The 11817-nt window shown below is 30.8% G+C and overlaps 1 protein-coding gene across 1 annotated transcript in view; it reads left to right on the top strand.

Annotated features, from left to right (window-relative positions):
• The first annotated feature begins 4356 nt into the window (after positions 1-4356).
• LOC133174919 (uncharacterized) overlaps positions 4357-11817 on the top strand; it is an 81507-nt gene continuing 74046 nt past the window's right edge. Inside the window, exon 1 of the mRNA XM_061310010.1 lies at positions 4357-4368. Coding sequence (XP_061165994.1) covers positions 4357-4368 — 12 coding nt within the window. The remainder of the gene's footprint in view (positions 4369-11817) is intronic.

Here is an 11817-nt window from a genome sequence, read left to right as displayed (position 1 = left end):
TTTGATTCAGAAAATATCAGTACCTCTCAATTCTGAAAATTTAGGTTTATTCACAGTCTAAATCTTAAACTTGATCTTCATGTTAAAGACCTAATTTTGGCAAAGTGTTTATTTATATATCCAAAAATATAATGATAATAATAATAATAATAAATAGAATAAAATATAATATAATTAGATAAATATAAAAATTAAAAAAATATAACTTGGTGTTCTTAAACATGATTTTGATGTGTCATTTATGTTTATTGGCCTTTAAATCTCAAACAATTCAATTTATTGCATGCAGTTCTCCAAAAGCACGAAAAAATACCCCCTAAATAATTTGCAGTTCTTTCTTTGGAAAGAATTAGACCATTTTTAGAAATATTTACATTGCTAGGTTAAAGGCTTGACAGTGGAAGGTATACGCAATTTACACATTTTCAATCAGGAATTATTTTATGATGAAAATTGCCATTCTATGCATGCCACTCTATAAATACACATGGAACTAGGATGATATTTAGACATTTCAATTTATTTTATTTCTTTTGTAAGAAATGATCTCTTTTAGTTTGATAAAACTTCTGCAAAAAATGAGTAACTCTGTATTGATCAGGTAATTGGAGAAATCCGGTGTGAAAATTTGCATATGAATATTTATTGTTTTTTCCTTTTGAATTTCGATGAAAAAAATTTCCAGGTTTTTACAAGCCTTTTACAGAATCGCTTGATTATTATCTTGTGTCGAATAATCTACAAAGCCAATATCAATCTGGATTTAAGAAATATCTAGGGACCACTGAGAATATATTGTATTAATACACATGTAAACAGATATCTTTATTGTATAAATAAACTTGTAAACACATATCTTTATTCAAAGAAACAGAATTTATATGTGTGCATCGTAGATTTTTCAAAAATTTTGATACTTTGTGGAGATCTGCATTTTTATACAAATTGAAAAAATGCAACATTTATACAAATACATACTATTATTGTAAAAAAGGACAATCAAATCAGTGAAAAATTTAAAGCAAATAGAGGAGTCAGACAAGGTGATAATTTAAGGAAGCTCTAAACACTAATGAAAAATGCTTTTTGGGCTTTGAGAAAAATATATCATAAAAAGGTGCACATATTCAGTGTATCTAGTTCATTTTCAACATAGGGTGCCTGCCTTATTTCTGCAGGAAAAATGTTCAAAGACAATGAACTATCTGTGAACAGAAATCACTGTTGTTTACTTGCATCGGGAAAATTAATGGAAATAATGTATTCAATTACTTAATCTTGGCCTAACATAACACTAAGAATACTTTAATTCATAAGAAATTGTACCATTAACTGTAGATTCCCATTTATACTATTTTTCTTCTAAGGGCAGATCACTCTAACTCAATAAAACTACCCAACAAATAGAATTCTTTAGTGTGCAGTGTTTACAGCTTCCTTAAATCCAACACTTTTCAATATCTTTGTTGATGATACTGGGAATTATTTTAAGAATGTAAGCACATATCCTGCATATCTAGATACTATGCCAATTAATCATATGTTTTTGCTGATGATCTCATCCTTGTATCAGAATCAGAAGTTGGTCTACAAAAATTTGTAGATTTGTTGGGAAAATATTGTTCAGACTGGAAATCGTGTGTTAATATAAAAAAACCCAGATACTATGATTTTTTCAAGAAAATTAGTTGATGGAACATCATTTTGATTTTATCTTTAACATAAAGGTGTTATAAAAAAAAAATGAAATTTGCAGCTGAGCAACATCAGGCGCCGGGGCCATAAAACTTAGAAAAGCTCACTTTTGATCTTGATCTCACTTTTCCACTATTAATTCCTTTTTGTAAAAGTGAGACTAAGATCAAAAGTGAGCTCATCTAAGTTTCACACCCCAGAGCCAGAACGTGCTGGGAAAGCATACGATGCTGTTAAATTAAATTCCCCTGCAAATATTATATTTTTAGCTGAAATTATGTTAAAATTATATCAGTCAATGATAATACCAATTTTCAAATATGGATAACTGACTTTAAATGTGGTTTAATGTCTTCTGACCAATTTCATTTTTAAAACACAACACGTAATATTTGAAGACATACATTAAATGTAGCTGTTTTATGTGAAATAGGACGTTTTCTTTGTACTAATATTTAATATTCCCAACACCAAAATGAATTTGAATTACCATATTTATATTGGATTCCGAAACTTTATAAAAGTCCTTACAAATTAAGATACATAGCGGGTTCCAGTAAATACTCCACCGAGCCTCTTTCTTTACTCCTCACTAAAATATTAACAGAAGTGAAGGAGAAACTTCAGGAGTACTGTGCAATGATATATTCGAGAAGTGGTGTAAATCAGATGTGGATACTTAAATATTCCAAGGAACCTTTGGAAAATTTGAAATCACAAAATTTTACCAAAATCAATAACATAAAAACTTACTTTTCAACTCTGTATACAACCATTCCACACGATAAATTTAAGGACATACACAACGTAGTTTGAACTTTATTGTCTTTTTCCCTGGAGTTGAAGAGTTCCAATACTTAAAGTAACTGTGTGCTACATTTGTATGTCTATATATGCTGTTGTACACTTCTTCTAAAATAAGTTTGGATAAACAAAACATATAGAATATTTGTTTAGTAATATTTGTGTATTTTTCTTTGAATTATACAAGACTTTTCATCCTGTAATGCATGCTGAATTTTATTTACGAACATCTGATGGCACTATAATCTTAAATTAAGAATATCTTGAAAAATTATCAGTATGTAAGGTACGTTGCGTATGTCCTTAAGTCCAGGCTTTTTGACATAATTGACAGCTCCTTTTTATATTAAAAACACTCTGTATTGTTGACGGATTTTTCCGTTGTTTACCAATCATGACAAGGAGCACACGGTGGGTGTGACCGGTCGGCGGGGGATGCTCACTCCTCCATGGCACCTGATCCCACCTCTGATCTTTTTGGAGGTCCGTCTTTGCTCTGCTCCCGGTTTGTATTGCTTAAGTGGACTTTGGCTTGGGTGCTGTTCGTTAGCTCAATATTTCATTTGATAAAATTTTGTGATTTGTTGTATTTCGGTAATGTAGAAATAAAAAAGAGTAATTCTATTTTGCTAGTGGTACTTTGGAATCTACAATATTTTGTGATTTTTGTGATTTTTTTGTGCATTTTATTATTTGCTTCAGTTATTTGTTATCTATAAGTAATAACTTTAAAAATAAAGCAGGAATTTTACATTAGTTAAAGTTGTTGAAATTCTGTTACATATTTAACCTTAATTTTTTGTTTGGATATTAGTGGAAGTGTATTTTTTTGACATGGGAATATTTTTTGTGCAAGAATTAAAACATTATAAATTGATGATAATTTTGAAATAAAAGTAAATTGTATTCTTTTAACGTTATATCAAAAAAGTTTCTACATTATTTTTTTTTTACAGGTTTAACAGGTTGAATTTTAGATTCAATAATATTAATCAAACAATACTTTTCTGCCCCAGAGAATATAAAGGTTTTAATTATATAATTTCGGTGGCAGAAAAAATGAAGAAATTTAAGAAATTACAGGAGGGTAGTGTGCATGCGCGCGTGTGTGTTACACCAATCTTTAAAATTATAAAAAAAAAAAATAGGAAAAAACTTAATACTTTTATCTATCTATGAACAGTTTCAGAAACCATTGTCTAGTATCAACACTTGTAACAGTACTCAAAATAATTTTTCTAATAAATGGATTTCGATTATACTTTTAGACAGATGGAATGGACTTTGAGTACTTCACTTAAAAAGATTTTTCAAACCCTGACTATTTATCTGAATTAATAATATATTTTATAAGTTTAATAGCTGTTTAACATCTTAGTTTTAAAGTGATTTTATTTATTATTTCCTTTATGATGTGCAATGTAAAAATAAATCACAATGTTCTGATAAATGAATCACCTTATATTTGGAAAGGCCTGAAACGTGAAGTATCGAGTATGCAATTTCCCTATTTTCTTTTGATGATGTTCAATGACTCTCGTTTGTTTATAATGATTATTGCGAGGACCATTGGGCTATTTTGCATAAAATTCAGAAAACCTAAAGAATACAGAAAATCATTTTACTTTAAAGCACTTTAAGGCGTATCATAAATTAAGTAACAGGAAGGATATATGTACATGTATGGTGAATGTTTAAAAACTGGGACGACAGAAAGTGTGGAATTCCCCAATTTAAATTGTGTTAACTTTATGATTTCAATGAGGACATTTTATTTGAGATATACAATGGGGGGCACACTTCTTTGTGGAAGTTTTCTTATTTTGATTCTAATTCGTCATTCTCGGGCATACGAAGATGTCGACAAAGGTAAAACTTTAATAATTATTCTGTTATTTTTAATTTTGTTCTAGACCTTTATTGTAATTTCCAAGAAAGACAGTAGTTGATGAATTTTATAAGCCTAATATTAGAATAAAGGGCGTGGTCTATGCTTTAGTACAATCAAAAATGGCCTCAAAAGTATTGATATTGATCATGTACTAAATACATGGAAGAAAAATCGGTCTTCAGACTTAAACATGAGGATTGGCCTTGGAAATATTTCTCTTCCTTGTTTTAACTGATAACATCGGATAGACCTCTACAGATTAAGCCAACATTCATATTTGTATACAAAGCAAAGTATTTTAAAGTCATATTCTCCTTCACTGCTCAGACTCAATTATTATTATTGAAAGAAGTGGAAAGAATTTTCCTGATCAGAGATCTAATTCTCATGTGAACTTTAACTTATTATACCAAATAGAAGTTACCCAAAACTATATTGTTGGTTATGTGCAGAATTCTGATAAGCGTGACCATTACGACACCACGGAATTACTAATCTGCACTTTATCAATCGCTTTGTATTGGGTGGGCAAAATATCTTTATAGCTATTTAAAAGGAAAAGCACTACACGTACGGTTTATTTGAATTCTAAAATGAACAGACCAGCCTGGTTGAAATCAGAGGAGAATAAAATGTTTTCGCTGAAAAATGCTTTTCAAGACATTGCTGAAACAATGACAATTTTACATTGATTTGTTTCATTAACATGCATCCATTATCTCAAAAATTGTTTCATATTATTTACAACAAATTGAGCCATCTTCCTTGAAATTGCATGGATGCAAAAAGGTTGACGAGACTTTTGATCGTCTTTTTTTAATTTTCAAACTTAAAACATGAAATATCTGGTCTATGATGGAAGAAATATAATTTTCTAGGTTTTAATTATTCTTCTATAGGGTTGGCAAAGAAGCACTTTCTGAATGACGTTTAGTAGCCTATAGCAGTTTATGGAATCCTTTTCTATGGATATCCTGCTATATATAAAACACTCTATGGAAACCGTTTTCTATTGTTATATAATGGCCATATACACGTAGCAGTCTATATTTACCTTATTAAATCTTATAACTTGAAAAGCTAACAATTTTCGTATTCAATCTTTATATGATTATCAGATACATTTATCATGTTCAATATTTTTAGTTTAAAGGTGCTTAGACACAGATTTGAACTTAATATTTTCTCACATTTTCTGTATAATATCGCGACTTATATATTGGAATAGCATTTCACATGAAAATATAATTAAAAACTTATTTTATCTGGAAATTATTGGAACTGCGAATTCCGGGACGCGTTTGATTAACAGATCTTTGCACTTACTGTTTAAGAAAAGAAGCGATTTTGTTATGTATTAATGAAAAATATTACATCTATAATCCAGAAAATTCCGAGTAGAAATGTTCGAAAGCAAAACCAACTCACCAGTATTGTCAGTCCGTGCTCTGTGATGTGTATAGAGTTTAACAATGGAACACACCCGTGAAACTCTTTTGTAAACAGGACACGAGCTCTGTTATTGTTAATGTTTACGATTCACCGGGTGTGTTCAATTGTTAAACTCTGCACACACCACTGAGCACGGACTTACAATACTGTGAGTGGGTTTTTGCTTTCGAACATTCCTACTCTGAATTTTCTGGGTTATAGTTTTAATATTTTTTTTATTAATACTCAACAAAATTGCCACTTTTCTTAAGTATTAAGAATAAAATTAAAATATGTGAAAGCGCAAGGATGTGTCAATCCAACGCGTCCAGAAATTCGAAGTTTTAATAACTTCGAGATGAATAAGATTTTTATTATATTTTAGTATGAAATGCTATAGCAACATATAATTCATGAAATTATAAAGAAAATTTGAGAAAATATTAACTTAAAATCTGTGTCCAAGCACCTTTAATGGGAGAGGTATATATAAAATCTCCTTAGGCTGTTATAAATTTTGTAATTACCCCCTTCAAGCAATAAAAAATGCATGGTAAAAGAATGAAAAACATTTTTACTACGATAGATTTGTGCATTAAAGAGACTATGCGGACTTGGAGTGAAGCGTCAAAAAGTTGTATTTTGGTGGTATCCAATACACCTCTCAGTCTTGGTGTTCCAATTAAAGATATCCCTGTTCTCATACATAGATCCTCTGCTCCGACCAACATGTTTAAGGATGTTCACTGGATAGGGGCCACAGGAACATTCACTCCATGGTTTGAACTAGCAGGTAGTTTGAGTTTTATTATAGATATATATGATGGTTTAATTTTTTTTGTTGTACGTCAGTTCCGTTCATGTAATATTTCCTTAAAGGAGCAAATGTGTGCGAATGGAATATATTAAACAAGAAACAAACAAAAAAAAAACAAATGAGGCCGATATAAAATCTTGTAGATATGGAAAAAAATCCCATTCAAATAAAGATCCTTTGCTATTTCAAAGTTAGTTACTATCCAATGCATCCGATTAAAATGGAAATAATTTGCTCAGTTTGAAAGGTAGCTTAATTTAAAGAAGTCTTCATAGCTTTCTCACTACTGAAAAAAAAATTATCATACGTCTTTGTTGTTGCAAAAAGTTGCAAGGCCCTGTAAAAAGCGATATTTAAAGCTTGTTATCTTCCCAGGATGCAAACTGTATAATTCCTTTCCGTTCAATAAACAATGGATGCCCAGTTCAAAACTTGGTCCTGTTGCTCAATGTCATCAAATATGTGAAAACTGGAGGAACAGCTACAAGAGATTTGGAATAAACGTAAGTGTATCCACGTAAGAAAGCGTAATATTAAAAAGTTTCGACCCAATTTGTTTACTTGACGTTAAATTTACAACGATATTAATTTACACTTTATTTCCTTTACAAAGGGTGAAAGTATTTTTTCCCCACAAATTTTATATATATATGTTTTTCAAAAATAAAATAAAGTATATGTAGTCTTAATAACACAATTTATTTTTAAATAAGATTCTTTGTCGCAGAAAGGAACAACAAAGAAATTTTGAATACTCTCTCCCTAAAGGGGTAATAAGACAAGTCTAAACTTTTAGCCCAAATGGCATGATGGGGCCGTAATAGACGTTCAATGTTCTGCTGTGCGTCATGTTTTCGTTTGGGGAACATATTGTTTTTACTCTATTTTTCTTCGTCTTCCTTGGTACTTCTTTGTCAGCGAGTGATCTCAGAAACTACACATCCGAATGAGGTGAACCCTTTTTAGGATTAAAAGGCATGTTGTGTAGATTTTCGGAACGAAGGTCATTTTGAGCACACATGCATGCACGTGCTTGCGCGTGCGATGCGTGAAATGACTGATATACATTATGTAGATGTAACTTTTATATTTTTTGATGAAATGCTTTGAAACTCAAGACATAAAGATATATTAGTGGTCTAGAAAAAATGGCATTGTCAAATTAGCATGAACCCACGCGTATGCAATTATGCTTTGCTCTGATTGGCTGAATCAAAAATTTCAATAACCTCCTTGTTTTATGACAAAATACTTTGAAATTTGAAATACAGGTAAATATAGAATGTTTCATAATATATGTGACATTTTGAATCTACAAATTGACAAACACAAGAAAAAGATACATTCGACTGTTTTCATCAATTTAATACACGTATCCACTAGATTCCTCAACTAAAATGACCAGCCAAAATATTAAACACTGGACGGAATATCAACCATATTAAAAATAAGCACTATTTCTAAATTGCGTAATTTTTAAGTTGAATTTCACAACGTCAAGACCTCATGTTCTAAATGATCTCCGCCTATTTCAACTATAAAAGAAAGTTGCTTCTGGAAATTTTTATAACAATTGTCGCAATTTTTTGGTGAGACACTCCTCACCTGAGATTTATGTTCTTTTTGAGATCATTCAGTAGGAGGAATCTAGGATTGTAGACCCTGTTCTTGAGACACCCCAGAGAAAAAAGGTCCAACAATTCAGATCTGGCGGAAGCAGGCACCAAACTCTTTCTTTGGGGGTGTTGCATTATTGAGAATTGGTATGTTGACAACTTCAAATGATATTTTAAAATTCAGTACACACTGAAAATGCTGATATTTCCAACATCAATTTCTGAAATTATCTGACACTTTTCAAAGGAATTTGTTAAATTATCAGGAGTCTCCACTTCAACAAGAACATTTTTGGTTCTTGAAGTCCATAGTCTTTTTGGATTATTGTGTCAATTCTCGCATATTGCTCATCCCTGTTCTTTTAAGGACATTGGCAAGGTTCCTGGTTATCGTATGGAATTTTTCAAGAACTCTTGAGTAGGTTTAATTGTACTAAACAGGCTATATTCTGGATTGTTTCACCTACCAAGCCAGTCTTCTTTTTTAGATTTTGTAAAATCAGTCTTTTTGCAATTCTCAATGCATTTCCTATGTAAAATGTTGATAAAAGAGACCTACATAATTTTTCACCATAATATTTCTCCAAAACCCACTTATTTCATATAGTTTTTATATTATATACATTACTTATTATTGTATCTTCATTTCCTCTGACTTCAAGATATTTTGGCTGAAAATGTATACATAGAAACAAGACAAGGACATACCGGCGCCAATCTTTATTTTTGAGTTACTTCCCTTCACAGCTTTAATTACATATTATTAATGATGGTTCAGAGAGTCAGACTGGTTGATTGATTCTATCATGTAATTGACTCAATTGATTGAAACACATTGTCATAAAAATATTGGCATGGAATTATTTCAAATTTTATTCGTAGTTACTAAATGCTGCTCCCTTCATACAACCTGAGAACTGATCTCAGTCGGTCTACCTTTCAGCATATTTCACATCTTTGCCCTTCCCAGCATACTGAGCATAACTATGGTAAATGAAGACCTGTTGGGTACTTTGTCCCCTGAATACAATTTACAACAAAGCAATTCATACTTTTCTTTCTTGTTGTATAGATGATTCTACCCGTCGAAGGAAGTACACGTGTTTTTGTTTACCTCTGTAAACATACGCTTTATTGGTTTTCACCGCTAAGAGAATTCTACACGGGAGATCACTCTCAATAACTATTTCATAAGTGAAAAAACCCATATATTAAACCTTTTTTCTCCGGAAAACCTTGACTTCCCAATGTCCTTAAACTTTGTTAATAGCATTCTGATAAGCATCTTAGAAGCCTTCTTTTCTTTTGGAATATTTCACCTTCATTAAGTTCTGAGTGAATTTTGGCGATTTGTATTGGCCTTTACAATTCTGTAATATGTTGTTAAGTTATATCCATTTCGAAAAATATTCAAATTATGACATCGGCATTTATGTCACAATTAAACAATATAATACTAAAATTTCCTTGACTTTTTCTCATGGAATAATAAAAATGCAGGGTTTGATGTTTAAAATTATATATGGTTTGTACTAGAAATATGATAGGTAAGAAAAATATTAAGGACATACGCAACGTAGTTTGAACTTTATTGTCTTTTTCCCTGGAGTTGAAGACTTCCGATACTTAAAGGAACTGTGTACTACATTTTAATGTCTATATATGCTGTTGTACACTTCTTCTTTAACAAGTTTGGATAAGCAAAACATCTAGAATATATGTTTAGTAATTTTTGTATATTTTTCTTTGAATTATACAAGAATTTTCATCAATTGATATCCTTTCAAAACCCCTGGTAATGCATGCTGATTTTTTGTCTACGAACATCTGATGGCACTATAATCTTAAATTAAGAATATCTTCGAAAAATTATCAGTAGGTAAGGTACGTTGCGTATGTCCTTAAGATTTTAAAATGTAACATATATTATGAAACACTCTTTATTAAAAAGTTCTTCAAGATGTTACGAAAATTTTTGCAAACACGCACATGTATGATTGGCTGAAACTTTAAATGGCAGTAACTTCCTTAGTTTTCTACAAAACAGGATGAAATTTAAAATAGAGATAGGTATAATGAGTTTCTACATTATGCTGCTATCAAAATTGAATATAAGAACATACATGTGATGAAATCTGATTGGCTAATACTTTATATACTGTATCTCTTTTACTTTACAATAAAATACTTTGAAATCTAAGACATGGGTATAAATTATAAGGCACTATAAGTATAAATATATGAGAAATCTAGAAAATACACAGCAGCACGTGTGTTGAAATCCGATTGGCTAAAACTGTAGGTATTTATCATTTTCTTATTTTTTAACAAAAGAGAGAAGACGAAATTCAGATTATATGAAAATAAATAATACAAGTCTACAGTATGGAATCATCAGAAATGAGTACGAGGACAGGCATGCAAGTGTGCTAAATTCTGATTGGTTAATATTCAGGTCGCTTTAACATTCTACTTTTTCAGGGAAATTCCTTGAAATTTAAATCTGACTCTTTATTAGGGCATACTTTGAGATGAGGTATATTCGAAAACTCGTGCATGCACTTGTACTTAAGTCTAATTGGGTTATGCTCATTTTGCTATATGTGCGTTGTTATTTCCCCAAATGATTTAAAAAATAAGATAAAAAAGTTTATAACACATAGATTTTGCTTAATTCAATGAAGCTTAAAGGGAATAGGACAGCAAAAGGGAGTAGGGGAGCATTTGGGGAACATCTGTAGCGCTTTTCGTTACAATCAGAACTAGTTAATTTTGAATTTATATAAAATGTCGAAAAAGAACACTCGGTCATTATTCAATGGAAGTCATTATTCGTCTTTTCGCCAATACTGTAAACTTCTACCAATAAAATGTTTAGGTAAGTGCTATGCTTGAAAGAAAATACTTTTAAAAAATGCACTTGAATGGCGATTATAAGCACTGAATTGTGTATATGTCTTTTTGTTTGTCCCTTTCACAGATTTGTATTGTTTGTAAGGTTTTTTTTGATAGATTGGTGTTCGTTATCTTCTTTATTTTCATTACTGATAAGAATGAGCTAGTAGGTGGTTAAGAAAGGAGTTTTGGGCTGATATAGGATGTGATTTCGTAAAGGGTATTTTCATTACTCTCATTATAATGCTAAAAATCCTGCATATTGTAGAGTTATGAACAACACAACATCCCCCCCCCATCCCCGCCCCCCATTTTCATATCACTTTTGAAAGTGTAAGTAAAAGAAGTGAACATGAAAGTAATAATCTGTTCATTTATATAGTTCATAACTTACTTATGTGTTCTACGGTAAATGATGCACATGTGTTTACATCTTGCTTACTTTTGTTTTCCAGTTTACTAAAATGTTTTTATAATGAATACTGGCGTATTCCTAATGTTATATTATGGATTTTTCTGTTACTGCGGGAAATATGAATAGCATGTTCTTTTGATAATGACTGAATGTATACGAGATTTTTGAAAACATAAGAAATGAATATGATTCAAAATTACGGGGTTTTTTTTAAAATCATTTTTATAGATCTAGACGAGAATCGACGAGATTT

Source organism: Saccostrea echinata, unplaced genomic scaffold (genome assembly GCF_033153115.1).
Source record: "Saccostrea echinata isolate AGI-Se365-2 ecotype Australia unplaced genomic scaffold, CSIRO_AGI_Sech_v1 ptg000060l, whole genome shotgun sequence".
Classification (NCBI taxonomy): Eukaryota; Metazoa; Mollusca; class Bivalvia; order Ostreida; family Ostreidae; genus Saccostrea; species Saccostrea echinata.
Note: the sequence above shows the minus strand (reverse complement) of the source record. Positions and strands in the feature narration are given on the sequence as shown.